The following is a 24,552-nucleotide window of genomic DNA, read 5'->3' on the forward strand; positions in this document are numbered from 1 at the left end:
GGAATTTTCACGGATCGCCGAGCCACTGACGCAACTCACGAAGGCCGACGTCGAATTCAGGTGGGAAACGTCGCAAGTTCAGGCATTTCAAGAATTGAAACGACGCCTGCAGACGCCTCCGATACTTGCGCATTTCGACGAGCACGCCGATACGGAAATCCACACCGACGCAAGCAGCGTAGGACTCGGCGCCGTCCTTGTGCAGAAGACCGACGGATTGGAAAGGGTCATCAGTTATGCTAGCCGGTCGCTATCAAAGGCAGAAATCAACTATTCCACAACAGAAAAGGAGTGCCTGGCCATCATCTGGGCTACATCGAAGTTTCGCCCCTACATCTACGGCCGACCCTTCAAAGTTGTGAGCGACCACCACGCCTTGTGTTGGCTAGCCAACTTGAAGGACCCTTCAGGTCGCCTGGCGCGGTGGAGCCTAAGACTTCAAGAATTCGACATTACCGTCGTTTACAAGTCCGGAAGAAAACACTCCGACGCCGACTGCTTGTCTCGTGCCCCCGTCGACGCACCGCCGCAGGACGACCACGATGATGACTGCTTCTTGGGAACCATAAGTGCCGACGACTTCGCTGAACGACAGCAAGCCGACCCGGAACTCAGGGGCCTTGTGGAATACCTCAAGGGCAGGACCGCCGTTGTTCCAAAAGTATTCAGGCGGGGATTGGCGTCATTTCTCTTGAAAAACGACGTCCTCGTAAAGAAGAACTTCTCTCCGGCCCGGGCCGACTACCTCGTCGTTGTTCCTTCGGCACTGCGACCAGAGGTTCTGCAGGCCCTGCACGACGACCCGACGGCTGGCCACCTCGGCTTTTCCCGCACGCTCGTGAGGATACAGGAAAAATACTACTGGCCACGCCTTCCTGCCGATGTCGCCCACTACGTTAAGACTTGCCGAGATTGCCAGCGACGGAAGACACCGCCGACTAGGCCAGCGGGACTTCTGCAGCCAATCGAACCACCTCACCGGCCGTTCCAGCAAATCGGGATGGACCTACTGGGGCCGTTCCCGACGTCGACTTCCGGCAACAAGTGGATCGTCGTAGCAACTGACTACCTCACCCGTTACGCCGAGACAAAGGCCTTGCCCAAAGGCAGTGCCGCCGAGGTAGCCAAGTTCTTCGTGGAGCACATCGTCTTGCGTCATGGCGCCCCAGAGGTCCTCATAACAGACAGAGGTACCGCCTTTACTGCGGACCTAACTCAGGCGATCTTCAAATACAGCGAGACGAGCCACCGCCGCACCACCGCCTACCACCCACAGACCAATGGCCTCACAGAGCGTCTAAATAAGACCATCGCCGACATGCTGGCCATGTACGTCGACGTTGAGCACAAGACGTGGGACGCCGTCCTTCCGTACGTGACCTTCGCTTACAACACGGCCATCCAAGAAACGACGCAGATGACGCCGTACAAGTTGTTCTACGGAAGAAGCCCGGCGACGACGCTCGACGCCATGCTACCCAACGTCACCGACGAAGACAATCTCGACGCCGCCGCTTACTTACAGCGCGCCGAAGAAGCACGACAGCTCGCCCGCCTACGGATCAAGAACCAGCAGACGACTGACAGCCGCCGCTACAACCTTCGACGACGCCACATGGAATACCAACCCGGTGACCGTGTATGGGTATGGACGCCAATACGCCGACGGGGACTCAGTGAGAAGCTTCTTCGACGATACTTCGGACCGTACAGGGTACTTCGACGCCTCGGCGCACTCGACTACGAGGTTGTCCCTGACGGCATTACGAACTCTCAGCGGCGCCGTGCACGACCTGAAGTCGTCCATGTCGTGCGCCTCAAACCATATTACGCACGTTAGCGAATCTGAGGACTGTCATTTTGCTTTATTATTGTGCTTTCTTTCTTGTGCTTATTGTATATATTACTTTGTTGCTTTATTTTTGTTATTTATTGTTGCATGCATTGGCCTGTTCTGTTTAAAGCATCGGGACGATGCTTTTTCAGAGGGGGGCATTGCCACGTGCGTTTCTTTATCACTTTTGCTGTATTCGGTTTTCGGCCACAAAGACTGTCGGCAACGCTCAGCGCGAACCGCGCCTCATTGTTCGAGAACCTTCGCGACCATTGTAGATCGTTTTGTTAAGATTGCGCGCAAGACGCGCACACTCGAGCTTATTCTAGAATTTGCAGGACAGCCAGCGATAACGCTGGAATATTCGACGGCACATGTTTAAATGCCGACGCGCTTCACCGCTTGTCAGTTGATCGACGGACGACGCCCTGTTCGCCGCTATCTTTGTACAGCGTGTATTGCTGTAGTTCTAGTTCTCATTTTCCGGCCACAAGTTCGGCCAAATAAACAGTTTCCTCCTGATTCGAATTTGTAGGCGCAAAGAAGACACGGACGAGAAGGGAGACACACACACAGGGCGCCACTGCCAACAATGTTTATTCCAAGAAAAACAGATGCTATTTATGCACACAGTGTTGTCACGTTTTTTGCTGCGCAGTCGCATTGAGATATTGCAACTCTTTCTGCGATAAAGATACGGAGGCCACACTCACGCAACCATCACCGGCTTCAATAATCTTCTGTGCCTCAATTATCAATCTATTCCACTTGTCTCGACTTTTGGCAATCACGGAACATGCGCGAAAATCTGGTACACACTTGCAATCTCTGCAATGTATAGCCAGGTGACCCTCTCTGCCATTCCTAACATTGTTGCAATGCTGCCTGAGCCTGTCATTTAAACACTGCTCAGTTTGGCCTACGTACTTTTTGCCACAAGACAGGGGAATATCGTAGACCACGCCAACCTGGCATTCGACATATTTAGTTTCATGGCTTATGGTACAGGCTGGTGCTTTTCGGAGGCAAGGATTCGTCATTTTGCAAAGTTTAGACATTTTCAAAGGTGCAGAGAAGATCACCTTTACATCTGCTCGCTCAGCAATCTTCTTTAAGTTGTGGGACACGCGATGAAGATATGGTATCACAGCCACTTTTTCTTTCTCACGAGATGGCTCTTGGGTCACTTGGCGTGTTCGCGATTTCTTCAAAATTGTTTCAGCTACCGAAACCAGTACAACTTGCGGAAAGCCTGCCTCTTCCAGGCGCTTTACCTGCTTGCCGAAACTCTCCGCTACACGATGGGGACAGGATTTCTTGAAAACGTTTAGCAAGCAGAGGTTGGCGATACTACGCTTAACAAGCTTAGAATGACAGGAGCTAAAGGGTAGCAGTGGTTTATTCGCCCGAGGCTCGTACTGCCAGCAGACATGGTTAGTCTCGAAAAATAATCGCATATCTAAAAACCTTATGGATGAATCAACCGAAAGTTCGTGAGTCACTTCAATTGGAGATAAAATGTGCCTAAAAGTTGTCAAAGTCTCGCTAACGACTAGGTCGGCATCAATGGAGGTCTTGTCAATAAAAACTAAGAAGTCATCAACGAACCTAAAAACTTTGGTAACGCCACTACCCTCAATAAGACTGGCGATAGATCTGTCTGCCTGAGCTAAAAATAAATCACTTAAAATCGGAGCTAAACAAGACCCTATGCAAACGCCACTCTTCTGAAGATAGAGACGGCTATCCCATTCAACATAAGTGGACCTGAGGTACAGTTCTAAGAGTGCCATGAACATGGCCTCCGGTATTCCTACCTCGTTCTGAAAAGACACGGCACCATACCTGTCTATGCATTCTTGGATGCAGTGAAGTAACTTATCTTTGGGTATTGAATAGTACAGGTCCTTTAAATCTAAAGAAAATGCCTCAAAAGTGGACCCCGTCCGGCCTGAAAGGAAGTTAACGACTTCGGTGGAATCGTGAACCAAGTAAGGGTCTTCCACCGCAAGCAGCTTAAGCTTCTCTTGCAGAAAGACTGCGAGACACTTCTGCCAAGTATTACGCTCCGACACAATTACTCTAAAGGGGCAATTTAGCTTGTGCGTCTTGGCACTAAAAAACACTTCGAGTGTACTTGCTTTACTCTTAGTAATGTCCCTCACAAGCTTGGAGAGGTTCGAATTTTGGCACAACTTCTTAGCTTCACTTTTCAGCTTTCTGAGAGAAACACCTTCGTGACAATGAAAAACAGAGCTCAGGGCATCAAGCGCCTTCACCTTGTATAAGTCCCGTGGAAAGACGGCAAAGCCACCTTCCTTGTCGGAAGCGAGCACACAAAGGGCGCTCCGTCTCATGTATGACGCCAGACGACCAACTGCAGGACGGCCTGGGTCACTGCTGTCTCGTACCAGGACGTCTACACCGCTCGACACGCACCGGTCCATCTCGCTGGCCGGTGCCAAACTGGAGACCTTGCGCACCAAGGAGAGCCGTTCCGAGGCGGTGGTCTGCGGCTGTACGGCGAATTTCGGCCCCTGGGCGAGACATTTGCTGACCTCCTCAGGCAACGTCACGTCTCCCTCGGTGAAGATTGTGTTCCCCGGGACTCGCTTCTTCTTGGGTCGATGATGGGCTCGCAGCTGCAACAGAGCACTCTGCCAAAGGAACTCGGTAGCCTGGCTTGCGAGACGATTGAATTCCTTGTGGACCTGTTTGTTGCCGTGTTCTCCCGTTGAGCTGAGCAGTTGGGCTTCCAGGTGAATTCTGTAGAGGCGAGCTTGCCTTGACCATTCAGCCTTCAGGATTTTGCACATGCGGTTGCCGTGACCAGCTGAGGGGTTGAAGCCACCGAAAAGAATCCTGACGTCTTCCGGTAGCAATTTATGCCGAATGCAATACGAGAGCAGACGTGCTTTACATGTGGCGACTGCGATCAATGAAACCGTGGCACACGGGTTTGAAGAAACATTGAGTGAAGAGCCCGATGTACTAGAAATATACGATGTGAGGGTGAGCAACTGGGCGTGTTGGTAATGCATGATTCGAATTTGTAGGCGCAAAGAAGACACGGACGAGAAGGGAGACACACACACAGGGCGCCACTGCCAACAATGTTTATTCCAAGAAAAACAGATGCTATTTATGCACACAGTGTTGTCACGTTTTTTGCTGCGCAGTCGCATTGAGATATTGCAACTCTGCACCCTCACATCGTATGTTTCCTCCTGCAAACGCCGACTGCTGCCTTCGTCGACGTCACGACCACGTGACAATATATACCTCTCCCTTGAAGAAAATAGTTTTCTTTAAACTTCACAGCAGCTGAGTTGTAAGAAATATGTAACGAAATCAAGAAGGCACCATTGCGAATTCCTGCCGCATCTTTTCTTCGAATGCACTAAGCAGCCATTGATGCGGAGGTCAAGAAACGACCCGTCTATATCAACCTAAAAACCATTGCACAACCCAGATGACTGTTCATCCCAACGTTTAACGAGTCCAATGAATTCCTTGATCAGACCGAGTGTTTGCTCTTCAGAAGCTGCAGATACTTTCGAAGGTAACGCCGGCAAAGCTGCCAGGAAACAGTTTTGGAAACTATGACACGAAATTGTGGCCCTCGCTTGCGATTCTTCAGGGTGAAAAATAAATTCCAAGAAGCCTCTGTTTTTTTTGTCTCGCTTTTATAGTGTCTGCAATGCAAAAAGTGGCCTTATTTTTCGAGCGTTAAACGTTTTCAGTCTTTGTTTGTCCCCCCCCCCCCCCCCCCCAACCATCTGCCGCAGGGCAAGAAAGATGTGGTACGTAAAATGTTGAATAAATAGATAAACACACAACCTAACAAACAAACGAATAGATAAATACATAAATGAATTCATTAATTAATAAAAATTCAGAATCCATTGTCCTTTCGAAAAAATGGGGGCAAGAGCAGCTTTGCGTCTGCGTGCCTCAAGTATTTCTTTCTACTGAATTGTGCAATGCTCCTTCCTAACTGTTTCCTTCCTCATGCATGCCGGGAATGGGACCTTCAATCACGCGCTTATATAGCGACGCAACACTTCAGTTGCTACAGGCAACAAAGACGGTCATGCATGCCTTCATATCCTGGCAACAACGTAACGTGGGAACGTAAAATGTAAAGTCGCCTCGATATAATATCAGGTTGTCGTATCGGGAATTGACTAATCGCCGTCAAGCCCACGATCGAGAGAGTATCAATAGTACTGGAAAACGGCGCATAGAAATACGCATGCGACGCTTCGAGGGATTCATTCAAAATGTTAACAGCGCATAGAACGATTAGAAAGGGACGAGACAACAGAGGTAAAGAGGGCTGGTAAAGAGCCCCAAGTTCCCCAAGCGTCAACCCTTGCTTCGAGGGAGGCTTTGCTGTATGCTCGCCGGCGCCGGCTTTTTCGCGTATGACGGCAAAATGTGAGTTACAAAAGCTTACCCTAATAAACAAACAAACAAACAAACAAACAAACAAACAAACAAACAAACAAACAAACAAACAAACAAACAAACAAACAAATAAATAAATAAATAAATGAATAAATAAATAAATAAATAAATAAACCTTCGCTGCCATCGCTAATGTTGCGGGCTGGGCTAGGTTAGCGGGGTGCGTGCTTTTCTTTAGAGTCTTTTAAGTGCGGAGCACTTTAGGGGCCCGGGCTGTCGTGTGCTTTCGTCGCTTGGCGTAACGCAGACAAAACCACGCATAAAAATAGAAAGAAAAAGAGGATGCAAGGAGAAAGAGAAAGAAAGAAAGGGATAAAATAGGAAGGAAAATGGAAATAAATAGAAATAAAGAGAGAAAAAAAAGACATAAAAAACGGAAAAAGAGAAAAACGAAGAAAGAGAAAACCGAAGAAGAAGCAAAGAAGACTGCTCAGCTCCTTCAGGCTTGGCACCCCTAGTGCGAAGGTGCCTTAATTTCTTATGTTTTCAAATGAGAATTTTGATAATTTTGTCGCCTATCATTGGTAATGATATATAGAGCTCTACTCAAACATGCGGCCTTCATAAAGTATCTGCGGCATGCTTATTGTTTTGATATATAGGATACTGTGTTGACTAATGATCCAAACGTTCTGTGATATCTTTTTTTGCCTTTACGAACATACTGTCATGAATTATGCAGCGCGTTCTCCTGAGAAAAATACCGATAACGTTCTTTATATATTCGTTAATGTTCGCATTAAAAATACGTTTATGTAAATTGTCTAAAATCATACTTATGCTGTGCATTCATATACGTGTATTGCATCTTCTGGCATGCTAATTGCAACGATCGTTTCACTTCATGTCAGTTCATTTTGGAAAGCGGAACAAGCGTGTACACCAGCCTCCGCCAATATGTGTAATTCCAGACAGCTTCCCTGAGCAGAAGCCCAGCTCCGTTAGTGAGAATTTTTGGTTGTTATGACAGAATTGATAGCAATGCCCCCGATGAACGTCAAGTGTTCTTGGTGGCTTGCGATATGGTTCCATAATGAGAGAAAAGGCCAGGATACATTGAGATCGTCGAAATATACGTACTTCTCCGTCTTTTGGTTTCTGAAACTGTGCTACGCATGGAAGTTTGGGTGCCTTTCAGGGTTTTATGCTCCTTAGAATGATATCACACTTTCCGAAAAAGACGACTGAAAGAATAAAATGAATAGAATTAATAGTGTTTAGAATATTGAAGTACAGAATTGGTAGCACAGACCCAATTTTCAGCACTGGAATTTTCAAGCGTATTCCTAAAGGTCTGCAGGCCGGTGAGTTCAGCATTGAAGTGGTACTAAGCCACCGAACTAGTATTGTTGCCAAGTGACAGCTGCCTTGATGTACATCTCAAGGGGTTGTCGACAAGTCTTTTGCAAAGCACTTGTTTATACAATGATGCATTGATTTAAGAGCTGTATAGTAAAGGCAATTTTTTCTCTCGATGCAGGTGAGTCTTCCCTGGGCATTCCTCCGGTCCTCTGAGCAGAAGGGAGGTATGCTGCTTTAATAGCTGGACATTGGTTCAAATATTACCATTCTGTAACTGCTTTACATTATACTTGTAGCCTTAAAGGTCTCAACGAACCAACGAAGAAGCAAGATTTGTATAAAGAAGCTTCAATTTGGCCACATGGGGGTTGCCTTTTACTCCTGAATGCGAACAAATGTGAAAGCCGCGCTGAAAAGACAGACGACAAACGCTCACTATACCCTGGCTTTCTGGCGCTGCTTTCACGTTTATGTTCAAGTTTACTTTTATTATTTCCGAACAACACTCGTAAATACAGGGGAAGTAATACAGAAAGAGGTTACAAGTACACCAAAGAAAAGATGCACCTATACAAGGCAACAATGCAGGCTTCTAGTTCTCTCTAATGCGATGGTAATGCAGGTGAGTTCATTACATGAACCAGTAAAGCATTCTAAATGTTTACACTGGAAAAACCAACAGTAAATTTGCCTTAATTGCTTCGCGCCTTAGGAAGTAGATATTGTTTTGTATTGAAAAGCTAATAGTGTTAGCATTGGCAAGATTGTCTCTAGCGAGAATAAAAAGGAATTGCGGGGTCTTAAAGGGGTACTGACACAAAAATTTTGGCCTCGCGTTTTTTTGCTGCAATGTGTTGCTGGGGGCCTGTTAGTCATAACACGGCACATCGTTTGCTGCAGCGCGCGACAGATAATTAATTACAGGCTCCTCATTACCGACCAGTGTCAGTTTCGGTTTCAAAAACGACAAGCCTCCGGGTGCAACTATCACCACCTAGCGGCTGCAGCGCTCGATCACGTCAGCACACAGAAGTGTGACGCACTTCCGCGCTGTTCGTGTCGTCTCCTCGCATTCGCACGCTTGCCGCTCGTGCTGCGCGATCTCGTCGCCTTCATCGTCCTCGTTGTCGTCGTCCTCCTCATGGTCGTCTGTTGGCGACGATTTTCTTGAGACACCAACAGCGCAGCGGCGAGCGCGTCAAAACAAAAATGGCGGCTACGACGTCATCACAACTTGTTGTACCGGCTACAACGGTTACGTAGGGGAAGTAGGGGGGTCACCTCGGGTCACCTCCGAGGGTGTCAATGCACTAGGTGCGGCCTATAATGCTGGATCGCGCACGCGAACTTCAATATTCATATAAAATACCTTCCAAGCTTTATTCGCTGTCGATATTTCGCAGATGGTACACGCACGTACACGGAAATCGATCCAGCAGGCTACCTCGGCCGCGAAATTTTGTGTCAGTACCCCTTTAAGTAGGCGATAAATAAGAATGCTGTGGTTGTACCAAATGAGCTTGCTTATTGCGAGCAAAATTAGCTAGTGAAAATGGGGGTAACATGACCGTCGTAAGAAGCAAGTGTGACGATACTGACAGCGTTATTTTGGATAAGTTGCAAGGCGGCTATGTGATATATAAGACCCCAGGAACGGAAAGGTCAACTTGTTGGCTACTTGGTAAAGCATGGTGAAACATTAATTTAGATGACTAAAAATGAAAGCATAATAAAGTGCTAAGAGAGTGTGTTTCTGAAAGTAGTGCCTGGCCTTTATAAGCACCCTTGTGCATTCTGCTTTAAAAAGTTTATATGTATAATACATTTTAAAAATGGGCCTCATTGAATTCTTCAAAAACTAAACATTCGTTAGACGGCAGTACTGCGTGTCATAAACTAGAGGAAGGTTACATACAAGTTTATTGCGTGAGCTAAGCACCATGAACATTGTTTTTAGAGGGTTCGTGAGCAATTTCATTCTTTACACCGGGTACAGATATTATTCACTTCCTGATTTAATTTTTCTCCTAGAGCAGTGATATCCAGAAGTGTGGTTCTTTGGGCTAGTTTGCCACACATGGGAAAAACAGCGTGAAAGGAGACGTAGCACAAGCGAAGTAACACACAGGGCTTTGTTGTCGTTATCACAAGTAGTATCTTCTGCGTAAACAAGATATTTCGTGGAGGTTAGGTAGGTTGGAAAATTGTTAATGGATATGAGAAACCGTATTGGACCAAGTATGGGGCCCTGTACAACACCAATGTTAATAATTTTAGTGTCGGACTTTGCTCCTGCAATACAAACTTGTTTATGGCTGTCCTGTAAATAGTTTCAGATAAGTTCTGAAGATGGTCCCGTAATGTCATGTGAGGTAAGTTTGTTGTAAAGACGATATTGTAATTAAGAGAACAAAGGCTTCTGAGTAATCGATAAAGACAGATCCTACGAGCCTGCCTCGGTGAATTTGACGTGATAGCTGCATAAAAAATATAAGCCTGGACCACAGTTTCTTAGATTAATGATTGTCGCGCTAACATTACAGGGTGTAATCGGAAAGAGAAAAAAACATTATTGTTGAGATACACATTGTATGTAGGTGTCAAGACCGTCGGCAATACATATAAAGACGGTTTTCAAAAATGTTGCTGAATGCGCGCGCAATATCTCCAGATTTAGTAAGTATACAGTATTTGTCGTGATTTTGGTTGTTGTGCCTCAGCAGTAATCCTATTGAGAAACCCGTTCAGTATCTGCCATTGTTTACAGAAATCATTCCCAGTGTTATTTGGTCGATTTTCCTAGTACGTGCTACTGCGATTTTCGTAGCCAAGGGTTAGAAAGGGAGGAAAAATGCTTACGGCACTTCACTGCTGTTCTTGCGCAGGATATTGCCAGAAACTCGCTATAACAAGGCTCAGCATCTTCTACTGATGTAATGCGTGACCAACCTGATTTTGCCACTAGCTCTTTGAAGTGTTCAAAATTGAATGCGGTCTAGTAGTGTACAAACCGTCAGCGGCATCATTAACACGTTGAAAACGCAGTGCTATGGGAAAGTGGTCGGTTACATAGCTTTTTACGAAAAAAGCCTCGGGGGAATAAAGCAGACTGGTTAATGCATGAGTATTGATGGTATTCAAGTTAGTGACGTTTCTAGTTGGCAGCTGTAACAATGACCCGATGCTGTATCTGTGACGAGTGCTAATATATTCTCTGCTCATGTTAATTTTTATGTATCCCATTAGAACTATGTTCTAGTTTTCGTGCGTAACAGCGTGCAATATTTTATCGCGAACACAGGAAAACGTGTTTACGCCATAGTTTGGTGATCGGTATTGTGCAAATATTGTGCTTTTTTAGCCTGTATTGAATGACGATTTTGTTATTTCAATATGTACCGGTTCGGTGTCAGGCAGACTAGGGTTTAAATCTAATCTGTGCACATACGCTACATCTTGTGAGGTGGCTGTACAAGAGAGGGTAGTCTGGAAGACAGCAAAAGAGAGAATCACTCGGGCCAATAACGACCGATATTTGAACACACATCTAATTAGGCTTGCCGAAGAAAGAAAGAATGATGTTGCTTACAATATGAAAAAGTGAGATGCTTTAGGAATGGCAGTGGAAGCCGAATGCTCAATTTCGTTTGCTTTCATTATTTCATGAACTGCTGGAGTAAAGGTCAGCGGCTCTATCACTGAGGGGACCACACGCCTAATCTCTGCGAGGCACTCACTTGAATCACTGTTGCTTCGCTCTAACTTGTGTCAATTCACTCAAAGCGCCTTTGTCCACACTTGAGTCGCTTGATTTATTCCTCAGTCGCACTTCAGCCACTTGCTTCAGTTGCTTCATTCACTCTTACTGTACAGTTAAGCCACTTGATATGCATTCGTGATTCACCGAGTATCTTTGCGTTGATTCACACTCGATTCACGTGGATTCACCTTTGGCTTACGTTACTGTACGTTCATTAACCCGCGGTTTAATTATTATACGTTAATCCACACTGGAGTCACCTGATTCGTTCTTGATTCACTCTTATTTACGTTCATTCACTCTTCATTCACATAATGTATGTTGAGTCGCTTAAGTTTACTTCACTGTAAATTCACTTTAATTTGTACTGATAATCATTTGTCATGTGTATTTAATGTCACGGGACTTCTGCATCTCATTGCTAGCAATAGCGTCGTTGCATGAATTACTGAGGTTAGTTTCATTGTTGCTAGCATCTGATTCCGTGTTATTTTCTACAAATGTTACTACCACTGATATCTTTGGCAATAGGTATATTACCTGGTTTCGTAATAATTTGTTGTTTTTCTATCAAATATTGCATTCGTGTTATGGCACGTCCTTGAGGTTATTTTTTACCGCAATCTTCATGCGGCGCCTTATAAAAAACCCTTGAGGGTTTTTAATAAATTGTGGTGGTGACTCACCTTCACGCCGCCGCCTGATGGCTCATCCTGTCGACGCCGTACGCCAGATTTTTCAGCGAATGGCTTTCACCTTAAAGGGGCCCTGCACCCATATTTTACCCTCCGATTTTTACATCGGAACGCGTTCTTTGTATCGTCCTGAGATGAATGCAAAAAGAATTTTGGAGATAGACGCACGGAAACGGAAGTTATTGAACTTACAAATTCAAAATAAAAGCAGACGACAGAAATTGGCGTACCCTTTCGTATTTCACTCGCCCAGTGACGTGTCACTGGAGTTTTGTCTGCTTCCAATCAAAACGCGACTTACATTTTGCCATACCGGAACCGCGCAGCACATGGTGGCCTTCTAGTCGCAAGCGGGCGCCGCTCCTTTTGACGGCTTATGTGCCACACAAGTTAGCTGACATGAGAGGGAAGAACGGTAGGCCGGCAGGCGGGAGGACGTTCGAACGTTTCAGAAACGATGAGCTCCTCCGACTGGACGGACCTTGAACGTGAACTCCTACGGAGAAGCGAAGCGCTAAGCGTCGTTCCGTATGACGACACGCCGCTGGAAATTTCAGCACCGTCACCGAGAGCGACGCTACAAGAGCACGACAGTGACGAGGGCCATGGAGAAGCACCGCGTCCCGAGGATCCCGACGACCACGTGGATCGCGCCAACATAAATTGGTGAGGCTATCGTGTGTTCGTTGACGTTTCGTTTCGTAGTCGCTCACGTGTTATGTGCATTTCATGCGCCTGCAGGTGTCGATGTGACCGGTGTGATCACACGCCTACGGCGTCAGAGCGGCTGTTCTGCCGTGATATGCCACAATGCGTAATGCGCAATGAACCATGCATTTGTGAAGATGATTATTTTTTTTACGCTGTGTCTTGACACAGAAGTGCTACATGTGGCGTACTGCGAGCTGCGAGAAAGGGGCGAGCAGCCGTTGATGGACATCCACAAGTAAGTGGCATTTCAAAGCTCTAATGCGGCCGTGGATCGTGTATGTGTTCGTCGCTTGGTACCCTCAGGAACTAGTTTTTTTTTTGTCTATGATTTAAGCGTCTGCCATTCATTGTAACGGCAGATTGCGCTTTGACTTTGCTAAAGTTTCTGGCGTTATCTAGGCGTAAAAATAGCAACTGCCGGAGTTACGTCCATCGTGTTCGGCAAATAAGACGCTCCCACTATGCGTGTTTGGTGTCGTGGTCACTGGGTTGCGGAACGCTTGAGAGAGCGATGGCGCATGTGCGTTACTATTTTCCTGTTTTTGAGACATCATAGGCAAAAGTTTTTTTTTTTACACAGCTGAAATATGGGCCTTTTGGTGCATGCAGACGTTTCGCATGGCACTGATAACGCCTGTTCTTGCATGGGTAAATTTAATGCCTTTTACACCCAACAAACACAATTGTAAATGTTGTGTATTCGAAGAAATAGGACCAATGAAAATAATTGGCAACGAAATGTGTAGCAGGTTCAAACGTTTGTACTTAGAACCATTGCTGCAAGTTGGAATACGAGCCGGTTTTTGCTAAAGTTCAGAAGTGCACGTTTGCTTCTCCTCTCACTGCACATAATGTGGAATATAGCAGGTCGTCTTGTATTGTTTTCAAGGTTTACATCATGCACATAATGCAAACAGACTGCTGGATGCAAAATAAGTATGCGAGGCAATAAATAGGTGATGCTTGTACAGATCGCAATCCTGTACAGATGCCGTAGGATTTAGAAAACTCGTAGAAAAATTATGTTACTATGCTCTGTAGCAGCATGCTGTTAATTATGCTGCTGCAAGAAACGTGACAATACCGAATTTTTGAATGCATGTCACACCTGAAAGGTTCGAAATGGGCATTGGAGGCAGTGAATGTATATAAAAATGTTTATTTTACAGGAGGTATCGATACATTGCCTGTCGGCAGTTTACTCGTTGGATCTGGGGCCGGCTCGGGCCAAGAAACCGGAAAGTGGTTCCTGCTTGTGCTATTAGGCTCATCAGAAAAATGTTCCATCAGAAGATTATGCAGGATTTAAGTACCCGGAATTGCAATAAAAATCTAATCACAGTGGTTGTGTGGCTTCATAGCTTACTGGATTTTAACACAAACATGAAGTACATTCTGCAATACTTCATGGGAAATCATGCAGCCAAAGTGCCATTTCATCTTTATTGTCACAAAGGCAATGCAGAACTTGATTACAGTAAACGCACTGCAGGCACTGTAAGGTGGAGGGTATGTGCACATACAGGAGTAGCAGTAAAATTACGTACAACATATAATAGAGCAACACACTCAAGTGCAATGTACAGTGATGGTCAAAGAAAACATGTTTGGTCTATCTTTGAATGATACATCATCAGACAACTATAGTGAAAGCAACAAAAATTTATGTCCAATGTTAACCTGTCAAAACTACCACGAATATGAGGCATGTCGTAGTGGAGGGCTCGGGAAATTTTTGAGAATCTGGCATCGCACAGTACACAGATCTCTAGCATTTTGCCTCCATCAAAACGTGACCACTTGAATAGGAATAGGAATAGGAAAAGAACAGGAATAGAATGATTGTTTTGTTTCTGTCAGGATAACATCTACATAAGCATCGGTGATAAAATTCAAGGAAATATTGCAAAATTTAGCAATATTTCCTCAGAAGCATCACTTGCGTCACAAGTGAGGAGGCAATGTCACACTAGTGCACATTTTGCGAAGGTCAAGTGAAGAGTCAACTACCGATACACACATCAGTCATGGTGGCATCGAGTGTTCCTGAAGATGTTCGCAGACGACTTGGTCTACGATAAGCTGCAACCCTCAACCCTAACGGCACCCATAATTAGTATTGTTGTCTGTGAGTGCTATACAAGCGTTCCGCCACAGCGGAAAGGGGCTAGTGTCGACAAGTGACAGAAGCTGTATGACAGAAACACTTGATTAACATCGTTGCATCGATGCGTTCAACCGATGTGCACAGAAATCACGACAATAACTGTCTCGCGCATCACTGTGAAGGCCATATAAATCACATTTCTTCTCAGAAGAAAAGATTTGTGTGAAAAAGTCGTAGCTACTCTAGGTATATTTTAATACGTTTCTCAACATTTGGTTCATCTGTGCTTCAGTGTTCATCTTGGTGATAAATTAGTGATATGCAGCCAATGGCAGGAACAATCTGTTAAAATGATGACTTTCAATGGCAGTACGGTAGAACAAAAACATTGAACCAGAGGTACAATGAAAAGTACGCTTTGGTAGCGCATAAGACAAAATTTAATCTCATAAAAATGATTAAGCATGTCAGCAGAGATATCTTTCTGTCTAAGTGTTACTCAGTCTTCTGCTTGTCTACGAAATCTACAGGGTGCTATATTTTCCCCTAATGAACTGGCCAGAATACTATCCACACTGACCCAATTATAGAGGATGTTTTATATTCCCACAAACACATTCTATGTAGGCAAGCAAGGTATGCATGCAATTACTCTACTACCTTTACACTGCTTCCTAGAACCTTCTTCTAGCCATTTGCTAGAAAATGGCAAAGGCTGTGATTAGACAAGTTATTATCTAAGAAAGCAGCAATTTTATGAAAATTAGGTGAGCAGCACTGCTTTTAGTAATGTAAAACTTTCAAAACAAAGCTCCTCTTGCTGCCGAGACAAGACTGGGGTGAACAAAAAATATAATCAGTCCACCAGAAAGAAGCATCTTCTTTAGCTGCTTAGCCCAATAACTCTGAAGCATCAGCAAATAAATTTCAAATGTCGAATGACGCCTACGCCGACATCGCAGCCATATTGGTCACACTTAAAGAATGGTTCATATGTGACGTAAAAGAAGCATGCGTATACATCAAGTGACAAGGTACCGAAAATGGATCAGAAACACAGCGCACGTGATATTCAAAGTAGTTCAGGGTGGAACAGACAGAAATTTAAGGCTTGAAGAGATGAGAAATTGTCAAGCTATGATTACCGATGGAGCCAACGTTTGGACATACAGTCCCTGTGTTGAAATGTTGTTTCCCAAGATGTTTCTTATTTAACTATTTCTTCTCAGTTTATGTTAAAAGTCACAAAGCATGTTCTCTCGCGATAACTATGTGGAGATGAAAATATACAACAGGCAACAAGCACTTACGAGTCTAAACACACATTGCCTAGAAATCAAAGCCAGCAAGTATTGCATCCTCAGGCGCACATCGCAAAAATTTGCTACATTTCATTGTATCTACAATGCTTGACTGAATTCTTTGCTTCTGCCCACCGCTTCTGTGAAGCCTCTGCAAAGTTCTTGTCAGAGCCTGCCTCAACCTCAAAATAACAGTAGGGCTGAAACATGCAGCGCTGCTGAAAAGGTTGCAGTATGCACTGATGAATACATTAACAAAGAAGTGCATAAATAAGACGATTACACAAACAAGTAAACAAGCAACCAGCCAAACAAATAAAGAAACTTTGGAAGCCCATTAGCCATGCATAACACTTTCGGACGATGATCTAAATGAAATCATTTGTACATACAATACTTAGGGCATGTCCTGCACTGAGCACGCCACAAATCGCGATTGCTGTGCAGCTACGAGTTCACTCTTCGATAGCCTTGGCTGGATGAGCTGGATCATGGCCAGAGGTATGCACTGATGAATACATAAGCAAAGAAGTGCATAAATAAAGCAATTACGCAAAGAAGTAAACAAGCAACCAGCCAAACAAATGAAACTTTGGAAGCCCATCAGCCATGCATAACACTTTCGGACGATGATCTAAATGAAATCATTTGTACATACAATACTTATGGCATGTCCTGAACTGAGCACGCCACAAATCGTGATTGCCGTGCAGCTATGAGATCACTCTTCGATAGCCTTGGCTGGATGAGCTGGATCATGGCCAGAGGTATGCATTTATGAATACGTTAACAAAGAAGTGCATAAATAAAGCAATTACGCAAAGAAGTAAACAAGCAACCAGCCAAACAAATGAAACTTTGGAAGCCCATCAGCCATGCATAACACTTTCGGCCAATGCTCTAAATGAAATCGCTTGTACATGCAATACTCATGGCATGTCCTGCACTGAGCACGCCACAAATCGCGATTGCCGTGCAGCTACGAGTTCACTCTTCGATAGCCTTGGCTGGATGAGCTGGATCATGGCCAGAGGTATGCACTGATGAATACATAAGCAAAGAAGTGCATAAATAAAGCAATTACGCAAAGAAGTAAACAAGCAACCAGCCAAACAAATGAAACTTTGGAAGCCCATCAGCCATGCATAACACTTTCGGACGATGATCTAAATGAAATCATTTGTACATACAATACTTATGGCATGTCCTGAACTGAGCACGCCACAAATCGTGATTGCCGTGCAGCTATGAGATCACTCTTCGATAGCCTTGGCTGGATGAGCTGGATCATGGCCAGAGGTATGCATTTATGAATACATAAGCAAAGAAGTGCATAAATAAAGCAATTACGCAAGGAAGTAAACAAGCAACCAGCTAAACAAATGAAGAAACTTTGGAAGTCCATCAGCCATGCATAACACTTTCGGCCAATGCTCTAAATGAAATCGCTTGTACATGCAATACTTATGGCATGTCCTGAACTGAGCACGCCACAAATCGTGATTGCCGTGCAGCTATGAGATCACTCTTCGATAGCCTTGGCTGGATGAGCTGGATCATGGCCAGAGGTATGCATTTATGAATACGTTAACAAAGAAGTGCATAAATAAAGCAATTACGCAAAGAAGTAAACAAGCAACCAGCCAAACAAATGAAACTTTGGAAGCCCATCAGCCATGCATAACACTTTCGGCCAATGCTCTAAATGAAATCGCTTGTACATGCAATACTCATGGCATGTCCTGCACTGAGCACGCCACAAATCGCGATTGCCGTGCAGCTACGAGTTCACTCTTCGATAGCCTTGGCTGGATGAGCTGGATCATGGCCAGAGGTATGCACTGATGAATACATAAGCAAAGAAGTGCATAAATAAAGCAATTACGCAAAGAAGTAAACAAGCAGCCAGCCAAACAAATGAAGAAACTTTGGAAGCCCATCAGCCATGCATAACACTTTCGGACGATGATCTAAATGAAATCATTTGTACATACAATACTTATGGCATGTCCTGAACTGAGCACGCCACAAATCGTGATTGCCGTGCAGCTATGAGATCACTCTTCGATAGCCTTCGCTGGATGAGCTGGATCATGGCCAGAGGTATGCATTTATGAATACATAAGCAAAGAAGTGCATAAATAAAGCAATTACGCAAGGAAGTAAACAAGCAACCAGCCAAACAAATGAAGAAACTTTGGAAGTCCATCAGCCATGCATAACACTTTCGGCCAATGCTCTAAATGAAATCGCTTGTACATGCAATACTCATGGCATGTCCTGCACTGAGCACGCCACAAATCGCGATTGCCGTGCAGCTACGAGTTCACTCTTCGATAGCCTTGGCTGGTTGAGCTGGATCATGGCCAGAGGCTTGGGGCTGCTGCTGGTGCTGCTTCGCTGCTGCTGTGCCTTCTTGAGAGAACTGCATGAAGAGCTCTCGTGCAGCATCTCCGTCATTAGCTTGTCCACATAAGCTGCACAGAAAAACACGTTACGTGTTGTGAACACTCATCTGAATACTACATACCGTAAGTTGGCTTGCTTTTTACTGGGCAAACAACTTCCGCTCCCTTCTTTGCACGGAGCATTTTCCTCTTCCATCTGAGTGCACAATTTCTTGCCACTACTGCCTGCTCTCGACCTGCATTTTCGTTGTGGTGAAGAGCAGCCAACTGTGTCCTGTAAAGCGCAATGCAGCATTGAAAGAGTTCAGGCACCCTGACAGTCAAATCAAGCACGAACTCAACAATATGTTCTGATCAAATTGGGAAAACATTGCACGCAAGTGACACACACCTTGCACGCATCATCATGGTGCTGAATGCGACAGACTTCGGGGCAAATCTTATTAGGAGACTGTGATACGATTCAAGTCCATAAGTTTGTCCAGAAGAGGAAAGCTTCCTTATATCCTTCAGTAGCCCCTGTTCTGTAGCTATGCTCACGAGACGTGCGTAAGCCGGGGTGCCTAAAAAGATGTGCTTTCATGAGTGTCTCGCCAAACCACACACAAAGTATACACTTACCTGGTGTCAACCACTTTCCATTTTGCACATCCCCGTGCAGACACCTCGGATAAGGGCTGTCATGGCCAGCGTGCATGTTTATGACGTGGTTCAGCATGCCTGGAAAGCCATTAAAGTTCCCAAATAGGTTGTGCATTTGCCTGATAATGCGGAAGCTTTTTCAAAGTAAACTCATTTACTGCGTGTAAACAATTGTGGAATGCTTTACTTAGAGTAAGAAGTAAATACAGTTGACACCACGAGCTCAGGACCGTTTTTCTCTAAGTCAGGACCGTTTTTCTCTAAACTACCATGAAAATAGTTTGACCAAAAACAGCAGGCATATTTATCACATAAGTTTCTGTACTTATGGAGTCACAATACAAATTGTATTGGCAGGAAATGTTCAACATTAGTTTCCTGCTTACCTTATTGAATTATGCCACCTATTAAAAAATTTGGAAGTATGAAAGTGAGTTCACAAAGAAATCCTTCAGGAGTGTGACGTACGCGTTAAGATAACTACAGCAATCGACAGAAAGCAAAAGGTTACAAAAAGAGGTAAAAGGGCTTTGATAAATGAGATAATACCTCATTTACAGTATTAGCAGCGAAATCGACAAACATTGTTATGTTTAAGAAATGGTTTGGTAAAATCACGTTCACTTACTCTTCCACATGGCTACCAGTAGATCCCCGTCACCTTCACTAACGGCAACACACCAGTACAGATGGTTGACCACTGGCTGTATCCAATCTTTCAAGGCAGCACAAGCAGATTTCTTGGCTGCAACTGTGAGTTTTTTCTTGACACCTGTATTTTAAAACAGTAGACTGCGTATTATTGTGTCACATAACACCAGCAACTTAGCACTTTACTAGCTGGATAATAAAATGCTTACAAGAGGGGAAAAACATTGCAAAATAATGAACTCAGACTTTTTACTGTACACTATGGTGCACTTGTGTGTGGAGAGTGCTAGGCAGTATGGAAAGTACAAGAGTAAACAAAAAAAGATCCATGCTCCTTCCCCGACTATACTTCCTATTGGTAATGTTCAGATAAATTATCCATCAGTTGAAGCTGGGCTCGAAAGCTACCCAAATTTAAATGAATTTGTGCTACCGTTGTTCTTATGGGCCACCCAAGCTGCACATATATTTACGAAAGGTCATAACAAGCTCATGTATACTTGTATGTGAAAATGCTGCTTTCCAGGGCCCATAAAAATTAATGCAACACCATTTGGCTTTCTAAGGGCACAAAAAGTTTGCCAAGTGACCTTGCTTACCTTTACCAACATGCCACGCGTCGTAGGTATGTTCAATACCCGGCTCACATGTCCTCATGTACTTTTTGATGCCCACGTGCCTGTCAGTAGTTAATGAACAAATAGTGACGTTCTGGTCCTTTAGCTCCCCAAGTCCCTTCTTCAGGCCAAATTTTTCCATGGCATTGCTGGATCTCACCTCGCTGTTCTAAAGTGTGCAATAAAGGCATATTTTACAGTGCATTAATAGAACATCTAGTGCAGTGCTAGTGCTGCAACTACATATTAAAACAGCAAGAATGCACAGCAAAGTCACAACTAACTAAACTCACCTCTCCAAGCTGCACCTGAACGAAATGGATGATTTTACTAGTTTGAATGGCCATGAAAGTGTAAGTCATGAACTTCGCAGAAAACCCGGGAGAGTCGCACCGGCCGTCACCAGCTAATGCTACTGGTCCATGAAGGCTTTCGATTACAGCCTCTCGTTCAGTGTCCCAAACCTATAACACAAGCACACCAAGCTTCTAAGAAAAGTTGAAAATGGCAGCATTTATTCATACGTGATCTCTTTTCTCATGAAAACAGTACCACTGCTTGACACAGCACAAGTAGTAGCCCATAATCATGGTAATAGACTTTATGTTGGTGCTGTTTTCATCTGGAGTGAGCCAACTAAATGAACTGTCAGCTACGTTTTCTGACTGATTAGCTGCTATGCACACTCAGCAGCTATGCATTGTCCTGCTGGGAATAGAGTTATGGGTTTCATTTTCTGCAGTAGCAACAAAAATAATCATAATATTGCTCTACTGATCCTAAAAATTGAAGTGCCTGAAATGTGCTCACCACTGAACCTCACCGAAACTGACTTTGATGAAAAGCTGTGCTACATTTGTAGCAGTCAAGGAAGCACCTTGTAGATAATCTTCAACCGATTCACTGCGCATTTCCTATTCTTAAATGGAATGTATTGCAATACTAAGTGTGACAAAATGCTGGCTGAATTAGCTATATCATGCCATGGCAGTGTCTTCAGCAAGGCGATCCTCTGCAGCGTTATGCAGTGCAGTGAAGTTAAATGAACGCTAGTTGTCCACTTGGGAAGCGTGTACAAATGTGTATGTCGTGGTTCAAGCTGGTTGAGGCAACACACATTGTGTGAGAAGCCCCTAAAATTAGTTATGTGTAATTGTACACATAAGCGTGCGCAGGGTTCCCCTTCAGGGGGGGCGAAGGTTCGTCGCAGCGCCCCCCTCCCTATTATGTCAATGTATGCGGCTGCCTTTGCGCCCCTCTTCTCGCCCCCCCTACAATGTATAGGGCTGACTTTGCGCCCCCCCTTCTCGCCCCCTTGGCCCCCCCCTGTGCACGCCTATGATTGTACACACAGCCGCTGAAAGTGATACTGTACAAATTATAGTGCGCTTGGTACCTACACGTTGTATGGCGGGCTGGAACAGTGCACCTTGGTAGCTGTAGTAGGTCCTCGTAGATGGCACTTGAATATTGGCTTGCTTCAGCAGCCTCAGAACTTTCTCAGGACTCGCGCCTGAGAAGCATATAGCGGCACACAAAAGCATGCCACCCAAAGCCCTATTAGAAACTTTTGGTTGGCTCAACCAACAACTCTTGTGCCCACAAGCACAGGTGGTCTCAACTTGTAGAAGGGAGCCATAGAGTGTAGTTTCAGCTTTACACGATGCTTGGCAAACTGTGCACATGCTGAATAGCTCCATCAAGCAGCTTTCAAAAACGATGTACTGTTTTTCAGCGCTAGGTGGCACAGAATCACAACCACTTGGTCTGCAAAAAAACAGCATAAGACAAAAATAACTACTTGTAGGGAAGATTACATTTGAATAGGTGGGAACAGCACAGCAACCAGTAAAGAAAATATGTCTACAACAGTAACGTCATGGATCTCATGTTTCATCACTGATCTCTAGGTGGCAGTTGCGACATTGGCCACAGCATGTGCACTTCACTGCGCACGATGTGCAAAAATACTTGTTCACATGCATTTATATGTTTGTTCAAAAACACCAGTTGGCCAAAATTATTCTGCCATTCCTCACTACAGTATGCTTCATGAGAAGGCTGTAATGCTTGCACAAATATTTACAATTGTTTCAATAACAAATTTAACTGTTCCCTGGACAAATGCTATTGAAAGTACATCAACGCATGAAGCCTTACAGATGTGAGTCATGAAATGATGGCTCATATGTTTCGTCGAGATCCTTTGCCGATGGCAGTGGTGTCGAGCATCTTATTGGAGATGATGGAAGCGGTGCTCTTATACGGTGACCTGATGAGTCAAGTATCTCTGCAGTGTCTTCCAATTCATCCCCACATCCCGCAGTTGACCAAGCCTGGAAGTCCGTCTGTGTCCCTTCGGAACGAACTTTTGGAGTAGTTGCCACCTGCACACCTGAAGCAGAATGCTGGCTTTTTAGTGCCCTCCTACAGCCACATAACTCAACACGTCATTTGGAGTGGCATGTCTCATCACTAAACAAACTTGACTTTTTGGAATGTGTAGAAAGCTTAGAATGCAGGAATTTTCACCACGTTGAAATATAACTACAAAGTGCGTATATTTTTCAAGCAGCTATGTTAGCATTTAGCATACCTTTCGACACCATGTGTGTAGCTTGCACCCCATCAGTTTGCACAGCAAAATGACGCATTCTGCAGTAACTGTGGTCACTTCTGGCACTCTCTTTAGGCTGCAAACAGCAATAACAAAACGCCGTCAACATGTTTACTTCAAGTCTCCGAGAGTTAATTCTGCATACCTTGCAACCGGCAGTCAGATGAGTGAGGGACATGTCACCGCATGCTCCGGTGTCTGTGCCAACTTCTGCATTGCAGCCAATGGCGAAGTCCGACTCCACGAAATGAATGCTGTTATCCTGTTCAGAAAGGTTAAAACAGCACAATTCTTGCAGCTACTTCCAGTTTTCAAGAAGAGTTCACATGTGAATACACAGCAGGTAAAAAGCCTACCGATGTGTTGGTGAGTGCTGAAGGATTGTGTTCCACTGTCCATGATGCTTCCATAGGGCATACAAGCATCTGCAAGATTAAAAGATAGGCTGTGATTCTGCACAGTAATTCATAACCTTGGCCAACGATTCGTCATACAACAATCTCACAGCCATGCTCCAGCTGCCTCATCTAGAACTGCATAACTGGGTGGTCAGGCTTTGTGTTCTGCGGATATGCGCACACTCAAGAGATCGAAGTTTGACGGTTGCACAGTGGCAACAAATGCAAGCGGTTGCATACGCAACAACGTCGCAGGCTGTGCCTAGTGTTATGTCGAAATTTAACGATGAACAGTTGCAAAAGTTACGTTACATTTGTTAACATTATTCATCACCCGGCGTGACGGGTTCTTTTTTTTGCGAATAAGTTTGAAGTACAGGCTCTATAGTACTCGCGGCAGCGTAAGTACGATAGTGCCTGAGCCTCTGTGGTAAATATACTCGACTGCGCGCAGGGTGCCTGGTTTCAAATCCTGCAAGAACCAGGGTTTTTTCCTCTCATTTTGCGTGATTGCGGTTACGAACAACGGCAGTAGCGGCGCGGAAAACTACGCCACAAAAAAAAAAAAAGGCTCTTGTCATATGTTAACAGCTTTCGCGGTAAAAACTGACTAACCACACGGCAGTTCACAAATTTGTACTCACGGCAGCGTCTGTTCCTGTGCGCTCTTCAGTAATAGCACGTCCAACCCCAGCAGCAGATGCGCTGCCTTTCGGAACTGCGTCGGGGCACAGCCGCCGTCGCTTCATACCACGTTGAGTCTCGGAGCCAACACGTGTGAAGGCGCGCTCGTCGAAATGCAGCGAGCATACCCGGCGTGTGTAAGAAAGAAATGCAAAGCACAGTGTATTGATGAAGGCTGCGCCGGCTGCGCCTTGAGTAGGCCGTTCGGCAGCGCCATCTGTGTCGCAGTTTCTGATAAGTTAAAATCGATGCACAAATTGGTGTTCTTTTCGCAGCTGTAACGAGCATTAAACACAGTAAAATGAGTAAATTCCACATACTCAGTGTGTCGCAAGCGTGTACTATATATTATTTA

The 24,552-nt window shown here is 44.8% G+C and overlaps 3 protein-coding genes and 1 long non-coding RNA gene across 4 annotated transcripts in view; 2 read left to right on the forward strand and 2 right to left on the reverse strand.

The window, feature by feature from the left end:
- Positions 1-24,552, forward strand: part of LOC119374604 (uncharacterized) — a 316,867-nt gene that overhangs the window by 102,737 nt on the left and 189,578 nt on the right. The gene's annotated exons all lie outside the window — the stretch shown is intronic.
- On the forward strand, positions 12,463-14,056 carry LOC119374606 (uncharacterized). The gene is made up of 3 exons (XR_005180233.2): positions 12,463-12,727; positions 12,803-13,007; positions 13,942-14,056. It is a non-coding gene; the product is annotated as an uncharacterized LOC119374606 (long non-coding RNA).
- LOC125756277 (uncharacterized) lies at positions 13,916-19,977 on the reverse strand. Its single transcript, XM_049410734.1, has 5 exons — positions 19,859-19,977; positions 19,210-19,308; positions 18,980-19,151; positions 18,711-18,862; positions 13,916-18,657 (listed from the first exon to the last, which is right to left on the reverse strand). Exons 1-5 carry the CDS (start codon positions 19,866-19,868, stop codon positions 18,449-18,451), a joined length of 642 nt encoding a protein of 213 aa, XP_049266691.1. The 5' UTR covers positions 19,869-19,977; the 3' UTR covers positions 13,916-18,448.
- Positions 20,384-24,314, reverse strand: LOC119374605 (uncharacterized). Its single transcript, XM_037644775.2, has 8 exons — positions 24,158-24,314; positions 23,472-23,540; positions 23,261-23,377; positions 23,095-23,191; positions 22,659-22,893; positions 21,899-22,265; positions 20,792-20,962; positions 20,384-20,667 (listed from the first exon to the last, which is right to left on the reverse strand). The coding sequence occupies exons 1-8, from the start codon at positions 24,260-24,262 to the stop codon at positions 20,443-20,445; spliced, it is 1,386 nt and encodes a 461-aa protein (XP_037500703.1). The 5' UTR covers positions 24,263-24,314; the 3' UTR covers positions 20,384-20,442.

Source organism: Rhipicephalus sanguineus, chromosome 11 (genome assembly GCF_013339695.2).
Source record: "Rhipicephalus sanguineus isolate Rsan-2018 chromosome 11, BIME_Rsan_1.4, whole genome shotgun sequence".
NCBI classification, from domain to species: domain Eukaryota; kingdom Metazoa; phylum Arthropoda; class Arachnida; order Ixodida; family Ixodidae; genus Rhipicephalus; species Rhipicephalus sanguineus.

Excerpts from the sequence above, each read along its gene's own strand:
- LOC125756277 (XM_049410734.1), bottom strand. Across the intron at positions 19,152-19,209 it reads TGGAAAGTGGTTGACACCAG|GCACCCCGGCTTACGCACGT; the intron begins GTAAGTGTATAC and ends ACATCTTTTTAG. Across the intron at positions 18,863-18,979 it reads ACCATGATGATGCGTGCAAG|GACACAGTTGGCTGCTCTTC; the intron begins GTGTGTGTCACT and ends TGCGCTTTACAG.
- LOC119374605 (XM_037644775.2), bottom strand. The coding sequence starts at position 24,262 with ATGAAGCGACGGCGGCTGTGCCCCGACGCAGTTCCGAAAGGCAGCGCA. Across the intron at positions 23,378-23,471 it reads CAGCACTCACCAACACATCG|GATAACAGCATTCATTTCGT; the intron begins GTAGGCTTTTTA and ends CTTTCTGAACAG. Across the intron at positions 22,894-23,094 it reads TACACACATGGTGTCGAAAG|GTGTGCAGGTGGCAACTACT; the intron begins GTATGCTAAATG and ends ATTCTGCTTCAG.